At 36.5% G+C, this 20161-nt stretch overlaps 1 protein-coding gene across 4 annotated transcripts in view; it reads right to left on the bottom strand.

The window, feature by feature from the left end:
* Positions 1-290: 290 nt before the first annotated feature.
* The window catches only part of Il1rapl2 (interleukin 1 receptor accessory protein-like 2), a 1532967-nt gene continuing 1513096 nt past the window's right edge, over positions 291-20161 (bottom strand). For 2 of the 4 annotated variants that reach the window (XM_063279885.1, XM_063279884.1), the window contains exon 11: positions 291-16475. In XM_063279885.1, coding sequence (XP_063135955.1) covers positions 15778-16475 — 698 coding nt within the window. In that variant the 3' untranslated portion in view covers positions 291-15777. 4 annotated transcript variants of the gene reach the window in all.

Genomic DNA, 20161 nt, shown 5'->3' with positions numbered 1-20161 from the left:
GTCTAACTGAAATATATGATTTTTCCTAACTTGTCATATTTTATACCTAGTAATAATATCCTGTATTGAGCTTGTCAGATATGTTTGTTATTCCTTGATTCTTTGGTATCTTTGTCTGTTTGGAATTCCCTTTTTATCCTTCTCTGTATTTTACATGGAACTAGTCTTTTATGAATCAACATGTCACATCCTCAAGCAGACTTCACTTTTCTTCTTTTTATGCTTGATATCTTGAATATATATATCCTTTATTTTTCTTTCCTGTTTTCTCTCTTCTATCTTTCTCCTCCTTTCTTTCTTTCTTTCTTTCTTCCTTTCTTTCTTTCTTTCTTTCTTTCTTTCTTTCTTCCTTCCTTCCTTCCTTCCTTCCTTCCTTCCTTCCTTCCTTCCTTCTTTCTTTCTTTCTTTCTTTCTTTCTTTCTTTCTTTCTTTCTTTCTTTCTTTCTTTCTTCTCTTTTTTTGAAGCAGAGACCCATGTACCCCTGGATGAATTTTAGCATGCTATGTAGTCAAAGGCTGCATAGAACTTCCAATCTTCCTGCCTCTGACTCCAGAGTGCTAGGATAACAGACTTGTATGTTTGCCTGTTCCTTTTTGTTTGTTTGTTTGTTTGTTTTTGCCACGAGTACAGGACCTGGGATTTTGTGCACGTAATGTAAACACTCTACTAACTTTCAGCTCCAATGATTTTTTGAGACAACCTTTTGCTATGCTGTACAAGCTGCCTTTAGATTTGCTACCCTGCTTCAGGCTCCCATGTGCTTGGATTACAGACATCTATCTTTACGTATGCTCACTTTCATATCTTAATGAACCTAAAAGACTTATATAGAAGTACATGCTTACTTGCTTATTTTCTCCTTAGGAATCAAATCCATATGCAGTTTGCTCTTGACTGTGCTCCTAGTAGCCAGAAAAGTTCAAAGTCTATAAGAGGATCTTAGAACAGATTTTTGTTGAAACAATTATACAAGGGGGAGTATTATCTTGGTTTTCACCAAGGCAGAAGAATGGAAATATCATTGGAAACCTGAAAATATCCAAGAGTGATTTCAGCTGCCATAGAATTCTTTTTTAAAATGTTAGCCACAAAGAATCCTGTCTCAAAGCCTCAATCATTTATCTCTTCCCCAAAAATAATGTCTCTGCTTTTTGTTCACAGCTTCTCCATTTGAGAAAGGTTCATGATTATTTGTCCTGGCAAAAGTACTTCCTGTAGATGTTCTTAATGTAAAATGCAGCATTCTGAGATCATGGGATCTACACTGAACAAATTTGTTCCCTACTTATATCTGCTGCCATGGATCAATTGTTCTGAAGATTTGGACATTTTTTTGTGACCTGATTTTCTCCAAAAAAGACAACTCCCTCATCCCTAGAGCCCTTGGAAGTCTCTAGAAGCTTTAGTGAAGCAGATGAGTCCGCCAACTTCAGCACTCTGCCAGTTTCCATTCTGTACATGTTTTAACCCTCAGGGTAGAGCAAATGCCTGGAGATATTCTTTCATAACATTTGTTTGGCAAGAAATATAGAAAAAATGATAGCAGCCAAGGGTCACAGTTTCTACATTCTGAAAGACTAGCCTTAAGCATAGTGTGCTTTTATTTTGCAGAGTAAAAAGTTCATTGCATTATAACAATTGCTCTTATTATCCATGCAACATTTTGTTTTTGTTTAGCTGTTGTGAATTAGAGCCATCAAACGGATAATCATAGAGTATATATATATATATATATATAATTTGCTTCATTTGACACAGTTAAAATACATCTATTTTCCCACTTCCTATTCCTTTCTCTATGTTCTGTTCTCAATATCTAAAGGAGGTACTTTTCATTTGAGGGACAACTAAGCCTTAATGCTACCCATAGAAGGATTTCCAGATATAGATTAGCCCTTTGGATTGTTACCTTGCCAACAACATATCCAGTATTTTTCTAGGAAATATGCACATTTTCCCTTGAAAAACTTATTCATGATTTTACCCAGATTTCCAAAAGTGGTCTTAGAATGGGTTCCAAATCATCGCATAGCTGCTTTAGAGGGATCATTTGAAGAATACTAACACGAGCCCCTCTGATCAGGAGCAAACTTTCTACTCCTGACATTTCTCTTTTTTAAGGAGATCTTCCTGCAGTGACACTCTATTTTTTCCTAGATTGTTTTGCAATTGAATTAACCATCACACCTTCAAATTGAGTCTCCTTATTCAAACTTCTGGAGCTTACAGAGCCCTGGACGAGCTGTTGAAAGTCACATAAAAATCACTAGTTGTAGCTCCTAAAGGAGAAAACAGCAAAGGAACTGTTGCTGGACTTATAAATCTTTTTCAAATATTTGAGGTCCAGCTGTTATTTGGAGGTTGATGAAGAAAATGTTCCAGCATATTAATATCTGTGAATTTATATGTGTAAACCTGTGGACATTCCTTTATCAATCTGCATTTATTCAGCACTCTGAGATGATTTACACCCTCCTAGTCCCTGAAAACCCCGAGGACAGAGTGTTACACATACTCCCAATTATTTATGCATAAAAATATGAGGTTTGGCTATTGGACCCACTGACATAGCTAAACATTTTTGGCCTCGTCACAAGGTAAAGAGTGGAGATGTGGTGGTTTGTGGACTTACATTCCATAGTCTGCATTGGTCTGTGGGGGAAGTGAGGAGCAGGGAGAAAAAGAGCTCCTTCAACAACTCAGGCGGCTCTCTGAGAAACAGCTTCATGTGCTGAGGCACAACATCAGAACTGAGCTGCGTTCAGGTTTTGTCAGGTTGGAGTTCTCATTTCTGCCCTTAAGCCATTCACTTTCCAAACACTGCTCCCTATACATATGCCAGCTTTGGCTTAGTGGGGACTTAGTTCCATATGAAGAAGTGCTTATATTTCATACTTGGCATTCTTGTATCTATGGTCACCATTCATTTAGACCTGACAGACTTTCTGTTTCCCTATATTTTATTTTTTGTCCAGTCTTAGTGAAATCATGAGCCATGACTTAGATGTTGTTTTTTCTGCATGTCTAGAAAAATGCTCAGTATATTACACTCAGTATCTTCTTATTTCTTCCTTTGCTTTATTTGTGATTTCAGTCCTTTTGTGACTTAAATGTATCTATTCCCATGGAATTAAGTAGTTTGATTTACTTAAAAATATAAAGGAAAACGGTAAGTGGTCAGATGTACCTTAGGTGTGCTAAATTCAACCACTCTGAGCTTACTGGTAGCTAACCCACTTTGGTTCTACTTAGATTGTATAAGACTCTAGCTAGATGGAAGAAATTCCAAAGCTGTCAAAACATAATTTTATTCACTCCAGAATGGCATATGGCACTTTTGATGGGTACACTAAAATGTACAGTTTTACTGTACAGAATACAGTTGCTAAAATTGCTTCACATGGTAAAGGGGATGTTGTTTAGTCCAAGCTAATTTGATGGCATGCATGTATGGTATGTAGAAGGGCAATTCATGTTCAATCTTCCTTCAATAAGTCCTTTATTTCAAATAGTTTATTGGCCATATTTAAGAATGTAAATTTTTATGGAGGCATATATCCAAGTTTGTTTTGTTTACTTCTGTGTCCCTATGACCTAGACAATATTTCCAGACAGGCACTCAATACAACTTTAAAAGTAGAGACAAACAGTTAAGCATTTACTGGCCATGGACTGTGTACTAACAAAGTAGTATGCTTTCTGAAATGCAAAGAAAGTTTTCAACCTAGAACAGTTTTTAATATCTATGAGTATGCAATACCATCTACTAAAAAATGAAAAAAAACAATCATAAAATTATACCAGACATGGGCATATCCACATTATTTGGTTTTGGGAACAGTATCATTGCTTGAAAAGCAAACGTGAATTACATAAACTTAAAAGTTAGAGACATAATACGTCTATTTTAAAAATGGAAGTGAATAAGAGACATGGCATGGTCAAAATGAAGGAAAAGGCCAGGTAAAGTTGACCAGACCATGACCTTGAAGAGTGAGTTTCACATAACTTTGTAGTTAACCAGGAATATTTCAGGAAGAAGCATATTATATACACATGCATAGGGTAAACAATGAGTTTATTCTGGTTAGGAGAATCTAAACACATTTGCAGAAGAGGGAGACATAAGAGTTGTCAACATGAAGCATTCATGTAGCAGCAAAAAAATGTTTATTTAAAACAAACATGGCCATATCTGTCTAGTAGGGGATCCTGGAATATAATGAACTCAACATAGGTCTTAAATAGTAAGTGTTTGTGTTTATGACTGGTAGCAAGTGCAATGGGGGAGAAGAAATGGAGTAGAGTGGAGAGGGTAGAATAGAGACAAAGGAAATTAAGTAAAAAGATTAATGTGATAGTAATGGTGAGGGTTTGTTGGAAGTCAAAGCAACTTGTTTAACAATATGAACATATAATAACTGGGCTAGAATCATGGGTCTGATTAGAAATATTCCTTGATATCAATTTTTAAAAGTCACAAACTAGAAATAGTTTCTGCATTCTTCCCATCTCCGAGGGTTTGCTGTGACAAAATTTACCACTTTTTCAAGCAGCAAATTCTGATTATGGGTAGTCTATATCCTTAGACAGGACTCTCTGATCCTGAGCCTAAATTTGCCTCTTCATGTGTTCTACTTATTACCCTGATTCTCCCACAGGGACTACAGAGAATAAATCTAATTTTGTTTCCATGTCATATTCTGGCTAAATGTCTTCTTTTTAAGGAAAAGCAAAAATTTCCAGTTCCTCCCTTCCATGGCAGACTTTCAGAAACTTCATCATCCGTCTGCACCATCGATTCTGACATCTTTCTATACTGAAGTGGTTCTTATAAGAATGTGGGCACTCAGATATGAGGGCAGCCCTCCAGGTTTCATCTGTCTGCTGCTGAGTGCTTTTCTTAGACTGGGCATTTTACTTGTGTTAGTGTCTTCTAGCCCTGAGTTTGCTTTCTAAGCATCTACATCATACTGTTGACTCATCTCAACTTGTGATTGCCTAAAAGCCACAACTATGCAGTGGCTTATTGACCTACTGAACTTTCTCTTTATATTTCTGGCCTTTCAAACCTGTTGGGATATTTGTGCGTGGAAATTTAGGGAGTTTGGCAGGTTGAAAATAGGACTACTTATTTCTTTAAAATAACCAGGATTGCTTGTACTGGGGAGATGGGAGAGGACTTAAGAAAAGTCACCATTCACTAATTCAGAATTCTTGTGGGATCTTTTTCTTAGTGTAAACTTTGAATCACATTCTAATTTGAAGAACACTAGCTGATATAAAAGTAGTAGTTGAAATAAAGAGTACACTAATGTTTTCAAGGAATGGATATGCTTGACTAAATTTAGTGAATAGACATGACTGGTAATTAGAGGAATTCTTCCTTGCATACATTTCATGGTTAAAATCTGTTAAAACCGTTCCTGCCATGTTCAGTGTTACAGATTAATTGGCTGAGCTAACTTCTCCCCCAATAGAATATCAGATAACAAATTTACAACCTCTATTGTGTATAAACCCCTTTTCTAAGTGCTTCATATGCTCATTTTTTTCTTGAATCCTTGTTATTATAACCATGTTCCTCTCTATTTTACCACGGAAGAAACTACAGCAGTTTAAGTACTTTGCTGGTATTGAAATAGCCAGTAAATTCCACTGTAGAATTTATATATAGAAATTCTGGTTTTAGATGTGTACTGATAGTTTTTTTTCAGATGCAAATACATATCCTTATCATGATACTGTAATTTCCATAACTGATACTACATGGAAAATATCTTCTACCACTAATGGTTGAAAGTCAATCTAGAAATTTTAGTGATAATTTACCTCAAAAATATATGTGTGTGTGTGTCTGTGTGTGTGTGTGTCTGTGTGTCTCTGTGTCTGTCTGTGTCTGTGTATGTGAATGTGTGTGTGTGTGTGTGTGTGTCTCTGTGTGTCTCTGTGTCTGTGTGTGTGTCTATGTGTGTGTGTCTGTGTATCTGTGTGTGTGTGTCTCTGTGTCTGTCTGTGTGTACGTGTGTGTGTATTTAGTAGAATGTTTACCTTGCATATATATGGTCATAGGACCATAGGTTTAATCCCTAATATCCCCTGCAAAAAGAGAAGGAATATGTCCAACTTATTTTGGGTAGGAAGTGTATGTTTAAAAACAAGTTAAGATCCCATAATCTCAGTTTATTTTCTCTCCTACAGGTGGGGTTGGAGTTTACAATGTACAATGGGAAACTTTCTCATTTGATTCAAGGCTCTTTGTGTAGTTAGTGTCTCTGGTGTAACACTGAGGCTATCTCAAGTGAATCTATGTGTTATAAAGACATTGGCAAAGATTTGACTTTTTTCCTTCAGTGACAAGACATTGTCCTTCACATAAAAAGAAAGAAGGATACACATTTACTTTTATTTTATTGATGTGCTAATGATGGAACCCAGGGCCCTGACCATCCTCAGCAAATGATCTGCCCCCAAACTCCACTCCTGACTCCTGGGTGAATGCTTTCAGAATCTGGTCTTTGAATTGTTGAGGGTTGATTAGGATCAAGAAATGATTATGGTCAATCAGGAGCTCTTGAGTCTAGTTTTGGCTCTGTCACTAATTAGTTCTTTAATATTGGACATGTGACAACATTTTCTCCATCATTAAAAGAAGAGTATTAGATGGCCTTCCAGGTTCCTTCCAGCTTTAAAACATCCCATGCTTTAAGAGATTTAAGGAGACTGATGTTGGGGAAATAGAGAAAAAGGGTTTCAATAACGTTCATGAATGAAGGAAGCATGTAAGGCTTTGACTTCATCATTTTTAATCAACATTGGGTTGTGGCTAGAATAGAAAAGCAAAGAGGAAGATCAGTGACCCTCGTCCTCCACAATGTATCTCAGAACTTGGTTTACACACATTAAAGGACAGGAAAAAAAAGATTTCTCCAACAAATAAAACTCATTTCATGTGAACTGGCATTTGTGCAAAATAAATGAGATGAGTAGTTTACAGTATATCTTTCATAATAATCTGGCTTGTCTTAAAGCATTGAATTTTTTTAAACAAATTTTTTACTGCCTGGTCTATGGCTTTGTGGTTCTATCATGCTCGAAGAAAACTGCTGACAACTTGTTTTCAGTTTCCACTGGCAGCATTAATGTTTTTAAATTGAAATGATAAATGGTTGGGATTGGTACAATGCTTCTGCTCTGCATTCTATAGAGATATTTTACATTTCTTTTTATGTACACATTCTTATTTCTAATAAATTTTCATTGTGTTAGGAAATAATGAATACTATGTAGAAACCAAAATCAAGGAATAATCATATTGATTTTTATATTAATTCTTTTTAAAATTGTACACTCTACCTTAGGCTTTTCTTTATTATGTGTGTATACAATGAGGAGTGCTGCCAACTCTCAGGAGAAAAAAATGCTTCAGTTTTTTAAACCATAAAATATCTTCTTATTTAGGTCTTAGCCTTGCCGTTTGAAGTTCTCAAGAGTCATTGATTTGTACACTTTTTATGCACATTGTCAAAGATAGTGCTAGAGACCTGGAAGGATTCACCTGGATCTGAAGGTAGCTGGGCAATCAAGCACTAGCTTAGGATCACACCAACGCTCAAAACTTGAATTTAGTTCCTCAGTGCCTTATGTGAGCATTTCTACCAACTTTTAAAACTTTTTGTCATCACCGCATGACAAATAAGCTCTTTGAGAACCCAAACTATATTGTATATATTGATTTTTTTTAACCAGTTGGGGAAGATGGGGCAATCACCAAAGACTCATTCAAGTTGAATTATATTAACTATATTAGAATATTACCATAAAATTCAAAGCACAGTGATGCTCATTTACCTTGGGACTGTCATAACTCTTCTTTATTTTGTCCAAATAACTCTAATTCCTATACATGGTGCATTCCTTGCTGTGCCCTATGTGATCAATATCTTCATGTGTTATTCCTAATCAGTTACTATTTTTTCATTATTTCCTTCTACTTTGCCAAAACTTACCATCAGTTCATCCATAAGAGTATGGTTCTGTATTCCAGAATTCATTTGTCACTTGAGCAAGTCACTTCATCTCTGAGCCTATTTTTCCCATGAATGAAATAGAAAGGTTGAAATAGATGGCCTTGAAATTCTTGTTCTTTTCTATAACTGTGAATCCTTAGTGTGGCCCTTAATCAATGTGTTTTGTTTTCTTGATACAGAAGGTCAGTAGAATCCTACAGGGTAGACTGAAATAGTTGTCATAATTTAACTTAGGGAAAATTATTTTAGGATACTGATGAAAGGCATTTTGGATATTTCATCATGAGTTTCGATTATCTTCAACTCACATTCCAAAGATGGCAACCTTTACTGCTCATGCTTAGACTTACTTCTCTGTGTTTTATTCAAGGTAAAAAAAAATTCTTAAATGGTAAGTATGTAAGCAGAGTAAATGTTTCTTTTGGCATATATATTTAGTTGAGGACAGACCCTTTTACAAAATAAGCACCATTTTGAAAGATTTCTTTAGAAAATTTGCCTTTCCTGTTGGTAACGCCTAAGCTATACTTTCCAGGACAGTTCAATACAATCTACTATTCAGGTATATTTTCTCATGGTAAAACAACCATTGTCTTTCATAGAGGCTAGATGTGGATCAGATAATTTTTTTAATAAAGCATATTCTATCTCATCTGGATCATTATCAAAAAGAATCTTAATCAATTTTTGGGCATTTTAGAATTCTATAATAAAAAAAAAAAACAGCTTGAGTTTTACCCAGGTTAAGGGAAATACAAACTGTGGTAGATTTTTATTTTGTTTTCTTTTGGCTTCTTTTTCTTTTAAAACAAAGAACAAAATGACACATCCAAATTTGAGACATCTGGATGTTTCCCATCATGGGGCTTAAACATCTGCATTTTTTCACTTCTCATCCAGATGTTTTGGGCTTATGTAAACCTAGTTAAAGTAAAGCAGAATATCAAGCAATCATCTGGGGACTTTGATTAACATGGACAGCAAATCTGAATAATCCATGTTCTGGGAGTCCTGTTTTTTGTCTAGCTCAGAACACATTACTAATGAGGTCAAGGTTACTGTAGGCTTGTTCTTTCTATGGGCCAGCTAGCTCTGATCTGTTCCATGACCACGGAATGTACCTTTTGCTTAGCCAGCTGTCTGGAAAATGAGTGTCCTTTGTCATCCAGGCAGTCACGCACAAAACCAAATAGACTAGCCTTTACAATTAAGAAGTACAATAAAATGCATGTTTTGTTGTTGATTTTGGTGTGTGTGTGTGTGTGTGTGTGTGTGTGTGTGTGTGTGTGAGTAGTAGTAGTAGTAGTAGTAGTAGTAGTAGTAGTAATAGTAGATGTTTGTGCCATTTTTGTGTAGACTAATAATTATAGTGGTAATGGCAATATAATTCTTATGCTGTACGAAGTACTGTTCTAAGCACTTTGCCTACAATTTTTCCAATGCCCTTCTATATGTGTTTATTTTTCAAATTACGAAATGGGATAGAAATGCTAAGGAATTTTCCCTAGCTGAAAATAGATGAAACTGCTCTGGTTTCTAGGTGTTTTCACACAACCCCTCTATCAAGATGGTGAAAAATTCTTGGCTTATTTACTGCTTGGAAAATTCTTTGGAAGAGAATAGAAACTGAGGTATTTCTACATACTGAATTCATTGGTAGATCTGCTGGTGGTGGGTCTCATCCCGAGCCCAGTAAATGAGGCTAATCTAATCCTTATTCTTCCACCTAGAATAATAATTATAGGTATAAAAGTAACCTTTGGAAAAAAAGAAGTTTTTGTTGGCAATGAGTGGGCATATAAAGTATGTGTTTAGGGAAAGGGATGTTGTGGTTAGGAGCAATAAGCTATATTGGGTGGCCTCATAGAACCAAAATGTCTGAATCTTTTGAGGAATAACGATTTGTGTAACTGGCAGAATCTTTAAGAATCTTTGATCTCCCACCACAAATATAGTTAAAATCGTAAAACCCTAGTTCCAAACAGGATGTAGAGAGATAATCTCATGCATTTCCTCTCTTCTGTTAACTTGTAAAGTTACTGTCCGAAAGATAATGTCTCTTATTTTGTAATGGTCTTTACAGAAGCTCCCAGGTTTCCTTTCCTATTTAAACAACAATGTTGTGTGCCCTATTTTGGGTACTGGGACTCTAGCCAGGAATGAGATGAGACTACTGATCTTCGGGAAACTCATTTCTTTTTGTTCTTTGCTTACATCTAACATTTCTATTCTCTCTGCATCTCTCCTTGTCTCTGTGTCTCTGTGTCTGCCTCTCTCTCACTTATTTGCTCTCTTTCCACTTCTGTGTAGTTGCAAGTGTAGAAGAATGGGGGGCCTGGGGGAACTGCTCTTCTACTTCTAGCATGTGGTTTTGGGGGGGGCTCTAACTCAGGTAGTCAGACTTGGCAGTAAGTAGTTTTACACACTGAGCCATCTTGCTGGTCATGACTTAATTATTTCACTGCTTTAATTTCAAGGTCCTAATTCTTTATTTTAATACAAGCTGTGGAATTTAAATAGAAGCAGCCAGTGGTACTTGAGAACAAAATTCAATCCTTTTCTTCCTTGTGAATATGGAATTTCAAGTGAAGTGAATGTACTTGCTTCTCAGCCAGATTTAAGAAGCAATTTGCCATTTCAGAGAACTTCTCTCTTCCAAATGCCTCCTAGGATATTTCAGTAGCAATCGTGCCTAGCGCTGTGCTTGCTCCTGACCCTGGCGGTGTTGGAATGTTTAAAGCATGGGTTAAAAACTCCCCAAATTCCTTTGATCCGACTACTGTTTGTGATCATTCAACTGTTTAGGTTTGTTTTCCCACTTGTACTTTTTACATCACTATATCCTGCCTAGTTCTTCTTCTCAGTCTGCCCTTTGCTGAGGTTTAAGGTCACCACTTATCTCTAGCTCTCATTTCAACTGGACTGTGAGAATAGTCTCGTAAATGGCTTCCCAGCCTCCATTCCCTTCCCCTTCCTGACTCTTCCTAAATCTGTTGGCTCTCAGGCTCTCAGATGGATGCTTTAGCATTCCTCTCAGTCCTGTTCAGATTTCTGTTCCTGCTATGACTTGAACAGAACTTGCTCATTCTTCAGTATTCACGCATGCTATGCTCTATATGTGGAAAATTCACATTTTCTTCGATGTTTTCTCCATGCCAAGACTTACCTCTTGCCCAAGTCAGTAGTACAGAATCCACTTCACTTATTATTGCAAATACTAATTTCGCATACTGAATGGTGTGTTACATACACTGGATTCTTCATGAATATGATGTATAAAAACGTCTGAGAACAAGGATTATGATTTTTAACAACGTCCTATTACATTTGATGCACTGGCTAGCATACAGCAGGTACTCAATTAATTTCACTATTGACCATAGCACCAACAGGAGAAAATATAGTTAGGAAAATAGCAGTGAGCATACAGAAAAACAAATGTAGGTGGTTGTACATAATTTTACAAGTTCTGTTTACCCAGCAATTAGTGGTATAATAAATATTCTTCTGAAATTGCTTGTGGCTGATCTCAGTTCTTTGAAAAGGCATCTTCAATATGACAGCGCTAAGAGTGAATAACTAGGCTTATCAAACTGTTTTATACATTTATCAGATTGCCTTAATACTAGAAACTGTGACCTAGCATCAGGCATCTCACAACAAAAATGCACGAGTAATAGAGGAACCAGAGCCAGACTATTTTCAAAATTAACTTCACTCCCTAAGAAAAAGTAACATTGATTCGGAGTGCTCATTTTTAGCGGATCACCATCCAATAATTTTCCATCTTAACTTTGAACTTTTATCAGTTCATTACCTTACCTTCAGAAATGAATACAAGGAATATGAAGATTTATATGTGGATTTTTCAGGGTATTTCCTTCGATCGTTATTTTATTTGGAAAACACACTGTATAAAAGTGAACTAGTCTCTCTGTCTCTGTCTCTCTGTCTCTCTGTCTCTGTCTCTCTCTGTCTCTCTCTGTCTCTCTCTCTCTCTCTCTCTCTCTCTCTCTCTCTCTCCCTTCCTCCCTCCCTCCCTCTTTCTCTCTACGTGGTAGTTTAAATGTTTGCAAGTGTACATGCTAGAACAGGATGTTTGGTGTCTTCTCCAACTTCTCCAACTTCCTGCCTTGAGACAGGCTCTTATAGAAGCAAAAACTCACCTCTCAGCTAGACTTTGTGACTAGCTAGCTCCCAGTGTCTTTATTTCTCTACAGTCCAATGATGGGTATGAATGCATATTCGTTTACACAGGAACTGAGGATTTGAACTCAGGTCTTATACTTACAGAACAAAAAGCTTCCTAACCTCCAAACTGAAGCCATTTCCTCAAGCTGTGTATTAGTTTATTTAAAAATAAATGTCAAAAGAAAACAAAGGATTTAGACCAGCGATTCTACATACTTGTAAGCCTTATTAAATACCACAATTGTCAGAGACATGCTGTCTTACTTTTGTTAGAATTTTCTTTTTTTAAAAGAAAATAATTTAATTGGTATTTTATGTGAATTGATATTTTGCCTGCATGTATGTCTGTGTGAGGGTGTTAGACCCTGGAGTTACAGGTAATTGTGAGCTGCCACGTGGGTGCTGGGAATTGAACCCAGGTATTCTAGAAGAGCATTCTGTGCTCTTAACCACTGAGCCATCTCTTCAGCTCCAGAATTTTCTTCTCTTTTTTTCTAACAACTTTCTAACCATGACATTGCAATCGTTTGGTTACTATTCATTCCCATCTCAGCTCCTTCTGAACTCTTCACAACTGGACTGCTTTCACTTTCCCCACATTCTTCTAGCAGTGTTAAGTTGCACAATATTAACCTTTTTTTCCACAAGCAGAACATCTGCCTTTTACATCACATTACTCTGGATTCAAGTCTTACTAGAAGTTTGATGATGTCTCTCTGTCACAGTTTTGAATAAATTCTTGAAAATAGGACAGATTCTAACTCAATTGAGGTTTAGAAGTAGTGGTGAGTGATATTATATTTTCAGAAAACACACAGCTACATTGCTATCTCTCTGGTTAGATCAGGGACCATGTTTATCAACTCAACCAGAAGTCATAGTTTGCTAAATGAAATGGATGAACATGGTGTCCCTATCATATCCTTGAGCCATGTTTATTCACAATAGAATGTTTTGATCTCTACATATCTATCATTTGTTTGCTATGTTTCCTTTTGGTTTTCAGAACGTTTCACCTTTAAAATTCAATAGGTAAACATGTGTTCACATGCAATAACTTAATAAGAATAAATTTGTTCTGAGTGTGTAAGGACGAATTGCAACCATGCTTTCCTGGATTTCCAAAATACAGTGAAAAGTTGAAAGGGAAAAGTCACAGTGTAAAAACAACTGGAAGCATACATTGTATTCTAGATGAAATGTGTATTATACCTTTATGGGCCATATCTCTTTAAAATACTCAGATGAAAATTAAATTTTGAATTGCCATCTAGAAATAAATTTTTATAGATAGTGTACACATTAGTTCCTGAAAATGGTAGAAAAGGTTTCTTGTCAAGTTCCCCAGCACAAGTGTGAATGCTGGGTTTCTGAGTACCTACAAGCAGTGAAGGGACACATTGTGGCCAGCCAACTCAAATTGCTACCCACGTTTAATCATTGTAAATAAAGGAAGTAGAGAGGCCCATGTTATATTTTCAGAACTGGCATGCTCAATACAGAACTATTAGTTTAAAAATATGACTGAACATTCTATTTGAATTCATCTAGATTTCTGTAAAAAATAAAATAGTAAAAAGTACAATTGTCCACTTAAAACATGTACCACTCAGGTCATGCAGATAATTAATTTAGTCATTGCACATAGCATTAAAGAACACCCAGAGTAAATACAACTTTATAACACTTGGAAAACACTTTAGAATTGATAGATTTTCATTTTGAAATACCTATAGTTTTTTACCGAAGTTTCCATTCTTAGAGGGAAAAAATACATCTATGAAATATCCACATATGGTGAACAGAACTTTTCAAAGGAGCAACTGATGTCTCCCTGTGAAATAAACATGTATCACTGTGAAACTTCCACACTGATTTTCTCCAAAAATGGATTTTCTGAACAGATAAGATGTAGAAAAGCAACAGAGAAACAGGTAATTTCACAGCACTGATGGATCACAGGGAAGCAACCATGGAAAGCAATTAGAGACAAATTGTCAAAGCATATTTTCTCATATTTGATAACTACTTTTGGGTATCACAATCACAAGAGGTAAACAAAGTCTTAACTTTTTACACATTGTATACATTGTCCTTCTTCATAATTGTACGAGGATTTTCTGTAAGAACCATTTGTACAATTTCTGAATCAACTTTGATAAGCAGTTAAGCAGTTGACCCCTCCCCCTCCTGGAGTATATGGGTGGGAGAGGGCACCAAATTAATTGTAAGTGACAAAAAGTCATGATCCACAATGAATCCTAGAGGAGGGATACATTCCTTACAGCCATCAGGAGATAGGTTATTCACAAAGATGTGCTGATACAGTGCAGTCCCAGTCTCTGTACGAAGATGGACAAGCATAGTCTATTAAGCTTATTCTTCGAAGCACCAGGAATAGAGATACTTCTGCAGGAGCCTTGAACATATAGCAGAGCATATGCACTGTATGTACAGAATAGTCTATTTCACAACTACGTTGCGAATGAGAAAGTCTGCAGTCATTGCTCTACCACTAGTAAACTCAGACCACTTAGCTCTACATGTCTGAATAGTGTCGTTACTTCTCTTCAACTGCAGACAGTTGCAGTCAATATATATTTAAGTTCAACTTGCAATGAGGCCAAAAAACAAGTAGGAAAATGCCCACATTTTCACATAAATATTAGAGAAGATGGTAAGAGTGTTTGGGGGAAAATCACATCTAAATGTGAATGTCTAAGGAAACAATAAATTGTGCACTTTAAAATACATTGTTAAAGTTGCAAAATGTTTTTTAATGATATAGAAAGTCATGAGGTTTAATAAAAATCATTTTTAAAGAGCTTAGAGCTGTCTATTCATCTGATTAAGAAATGCATGTAGTTTCCCTACCTACCAGTTTGGCTAGAGTTGATGTGCTTGTCTATTAGAACTAAAAGCTGTTGTTACAAGCTGTTGCTTTAGTCTACAGGAGTTGTCCATTATGTTGAAGAAGATGCAAATGTTTCATTCATTTTCTCAACTGATCTTCCTGTACAGTCTTCCAGTTGGCTGCCTCAGTCTGCTTTGTTCTTGTACAATTCCCAGATGCTTTCAATTACTTTATAGAAGTTCTCTTTTCCCTTAAACCTTCATTCAGAATTTTCAAATTCAGTGAAATTTTCAAATTCCTTCTTTCTTTCTTTCTTTCTTTCTTTCTTTCTTTCTTTCTTTCTTTCTTTCTTTCTTTCTCTTTTATGAAAAATATTGTTTAAATTCCAAACTCCTAAATATGGGCAGATCATATGGTGCCATAGAACCTGCTTGGAAAAGACACAATTCAATTTTTTTTCCAGGAAAAATCAAATCTGTACATTGTGACAAGGTGCCACACTACAAAAACAAGACCTTTTATTCCCTTACTATTCTATAAAGGTAAATAAAATATTTAAGTACAAACATGGTTGTTGTGCCTTTTTCTTCACAGTTTCAGCACCTTAATGTTTTTAGGAGTAATTTATTCTCAGTGTAGCAGAGATTTCATATTCTCATTTAGTTGTTCTGAGGAATTGAGGGTTTTTTTTTTTTTTTCTGCTACCAAATATCACTTGTGAAGCTAAGCTCTTTGGATGATAATGGTAGTAAGGGATTGTTCCTTGAAAGTTCCTCAGTCTCTTTTAAGGAATTATTAAGGGGTAGCTGTCCATTGAGTAGTGTTAGTGGCAAGTTACAGTAAGTGTGGTGGTTGCCTAAGGAGGGTACTGACAGGGTGTTGGCTGGCATCTCATGTTTGTATCCTCTGCAACAGTGCCTCATTTGCATTGAATCCGAATGGTGGAACTCAGGGAGATCAGCTTGCGATGGCACCATTGTGGCTGAGGTACTTGTCATGGCAATGGAAGGTATAGGCTGAAGCTCTCCAAAAAGCCCCTGTTCTGCAGAGTCTAGAACATGGCAGTGGGATAGCATTTCTTTTTTCTTGATGGGCATTTCATACACTAAGTGCTTCCAAAACTTAGAATTTAACTTGCTGCTTTTGGGTCCCTTCCACTTGATCAGTGACAGAAGTTTGATGTTGTGCTTTAGTGATTCCACTTCCGGGCAATTCACCTTCCCTTTTAATTCTGTACACTCAATCAAAATCACTTTGATTTCTCCACTGACTAGCATGTTATGGAGTCTGCTTTCCAGTTCGAAAATACTCCATCCCCGTCTGAGAATATAGTCCGGAGTTAGCACGATAATAAGTCTTCTGCTTTGCTCAACACATCTTGTGAGATCTTCAATATATGCTATAAATCACAGAAAGAGAGAAGAGTAAAACAAAGACAGTGTCTTTAAAGCATTAGGCTTGCATTCTAGACCCAGGCTTTAACTAAAGTCCATTTTATTTTCTCTTTTGTATCGCATATTCTGAAAGCCCATTTCTGCAACAGTTAAGAAATTTTAAACAACTGGTTCAATCCTTTTCATAGCCTTATCATTACATACAGTGTACTGATGACACACACTTTTGCTTCTTTATAGTTTAGGTCTAGTTTAGCTCTTTATGTTTATTTAATCACTTAACTCAAGGTAAACTTCTAGGCTTGTTAGTGAGTCCTCTTAAGTGAACAAGTCATCAACCAGTTGATGAAAGGTGAATAGAAACCTTTCAATAGGTTTCTTTTTCTTTTGAGTTTGGTGTGTTTCTTCCTTTCTGTGTTTTCTCTTTATAATTTTTAGCTAACAAATAATAATGGTGTACACAACCCCTATTTCGATTGCTAAAATAAATGTTATGTGTGTATGCTACCAACATGAGCAATTGTGAGAGAGATGGTGGGTGGGCAATCTCTTGTAGAATCACAGTTATCTGATTTATCAGAATACCTTTTGTCTCTTGCAGTATTAGGTCCTTAATATTGTCCTTCAAACTAATAAACAGATAAGTGATTTGTGTTTATGAAATAGGTAGGAACATTCTACTGATTAAGAATGAAAAATGAAGGTTGGAATTAGCATTGGGTCTAGAAGTGGTATACAATGTCTGGAAAAGAGAGAAAGAAGGTGAGATACTTAGAAATAAATTACTTTGTATTATAATTCTGAAAGTGAGATGCCTGTATTATGGCTTTCTTCATGATAGGGCGTGACTCAATTATCGGTAGGTTTCTTTGTCCCATACATTAATTCTTTAGAAATCATACTTCCCTCAGTCTCATCTGCCATACAGTGAAGCCCATACACGTGTGTTAACAAATGGAGACTTGGACACAGGCGCTGCACCAGAAAGCTGTCTTTACTAGGCAGAGCTCAGGGCCTTGTCTAATGCACTAATGTTCTAGCAGAAGCAGTGCTTACAGAAGCATAGCAACAGTTGTCACCTTGAATCTGGCCCAGGTTACTGATTGCTTTGAGCAGTCACATTTAGCACATAGCATGTGGACATCAAACAGCCTGGTACGAGCCATTTGAAAAGAGAAACTTAGAACACAGATGCACAGTTTTCAGATGATCTTCTTTTTCCAGGATCACATTTTTACCAGTTAGCCGCGGGAAAGCTTTCAAAAGCAACCATGAGCAACATTTCTATGCAATCCACTAATAAACAACAGCAACAACAAAATAAACCTTCAAAAGGGATACACGGTATTGCTCATTTAACAATTTTTGTTAATTATTCTTAAATGATTAATAATTATTTAATTATATTAATAAATCTATTTCTGTAGATCCTCATGCAGTAGGTACATTTGACAGTATGTTAGAGGATGAGGCTACTCACTAAGTTGGGGTGAACTTCTCAATATTTTTCAGTGTTTTCTTTTATAGATTATCTATTCAGAGGGAAAAGTTGGCAGTGCAATCTCCAAAAGCACTGCCTAGGGCAGTGGGGAGGTTTGTCACTGAGAGATTTGGTGAAACAAAATGGAAGGAAAGGTGAAAAGTTTCACTAGAGTGGGAAGATACTATCCCAATGTATGAACAGCTCTGACTCTTCATTTTCTTCCTTCCTTTCTGCTCCAAAAAGGAAAGAAGTTATGTAGGAAGCTTCATCATTAGAAGTTGGATCTGTAAGATACAGTAAAATAAACTATCATACATCTTTCCAAAGATTCCTTTTACCTTTCCTCCAAATCAAAAATAAAACAAAACAAATCCCATGCTCAGAATCATGGTAGTGGTGCAAAAAATACACGAGGATATACTTTTATATATTCATTGTGGATTTATATATTCAAGTGGATATATTCATTGTAATTTCATAGAAATGTTAAATTGTTTTCTAAGACTCAACTTTCACTCATAATCTTGTCTCAAGTGCAGCTCAGACTTTGAAATTTTGAAAAGTAGTGTACAAACCTTTGCAGTAGTCACTGTATATACACTCCCAAGACCAATACTATTGTATTTTGATCAGGTCATATTCTAAAGACACCTATAGAAACATAGACTGGGAGGATTTGGGGTGAAGAGGGGAGGATAGTGATCAAATCTTACTATGTGAATTTCTTAAGGAACCAGTTAAAAAGTCATTATTTAGAGCAGGAAAAAAGATGCTTACAGACAATTGTTATGGTTGGGCCAGGTGATCTAAGAAGGGGGATAATGAACTCTGCAAAACTTCCTGTCATCTCAAGAGGAAACAGCAGTTACCAGAAAGAAGAGACAGCAGAAGCCATAAAGATAATTTCTGTGACTCCACTTGTATGTCTCATAAAAGAGCCTTAAGTGCCCAGTTATTTTTTTAAAGAAGTAAACTCTGTACATACATATTTTTGTATAAAGATAAATTTCAAGTGGATCAGTGATTGATTTAATTGATGTATCATAGACTTCATCTTTGATGGTCTCTTTCTGGGATGGGGAAAGGAAGAGGGTAAAATATTTTTCCCATTAGTATACTTTGCCAAGTTCACATAACTATTATGTTTTCCCATTCTACAGCTAAGCAGAATGCATTTAGGGATTTAGGGGCATCTTAGAAATTTTTGCCCCCAGAAGAAATTTATTAGGACAGTTCTCACTCTGCTCAGCTGCACAGGGTGTGGGTGTTGAAGGGAACCTTGGAGAGAGGGAATGCTCCCAGTCTCCAGCATACTACATTGGCTCTGCTTATCCTGGCAAAGTCTACTGGAGAGTTGAGGCAAGCATCCAGATAATTCGGGCTGAAAACCTGCTGTGGAAGAAAAAAAATGGAATTATCCTGGTTTGCCCTATATATACATTAATCATATGCACTGGAGTTAGACAGTACATCCAAATTTTCCCTGAGTAGAAAGAGCCCAAGTGTCCCAAAGAAAACACAAGCCATTTGCTTGGACCTTGAATTCTGTGTTCCATTTCACTTGGTGAAAAAGCAAGTGGAAGTTTTCAGATGTGAAGCCCACATTTCACTTCTTGGGATGGTGATCAGTGGCTGGGCAGCAACCTCGGTGTTTGAAAGCAGCTGGGGAGGTGCCGCTAAGAGCTGCCTGGCTCTGTGGGAAAGAAGGGGAGCCTGTGCTCTTGCTCTCTTAGTCTGGCTCACTCTGTGTTTTTCTCCCCCCTCCTCTCTCTTTCTCTCTCACCTCTTCCGATCACTTGCTCTGTCCAGTTCTTTCTTCTTCTTTTCTGCTTTGCCTAGCTTTTCCTTTCACCTCTGAGTTTTCCTTCTTTCTTTTATTTTTTTTCACTACATTTTCATTCATTTCTTTCTTGCCCCTCCTCCTTCTTCCTCCTGGTTCCCTTCTTCCTTTTAGCCTTTCTATTTCTCCTTGGGAAAAATAAGAATCTAATGCTCTTGCAAAAAATGTATATAATGGAGAAGAAACAAATGAGGCATGGTCCTAGTAATTTACATGTTAGTCTTTAACCAGGGAATCCTTGTTGGGGGCTCTAAGTATGAATCACCCCTCACCTCAGGGTGGTATATCTATATCTAATGACTGTGATTTAAAACTGGATCTTCGAAAACCTATGGCCTGTTTTTGGGTGGCCCCTGAACAAAGAGTGA

This window comes from Rattus norvegicus, chromosome X (assembly GCF_036323735.1).
Source record: "Rattus norvegicus strain BN/NHsdMcwi chromosome X, GRCr8, whole genome shotgun sequence".
NCBI lineage: Eukaryota > Metazoa > Chordata > Mammalia > Rodentia > Muridae > Rattus > Rattus norvegicus.
This window is presented reverse-complemented; position numbering and strand designations above follow the sequence as displayed.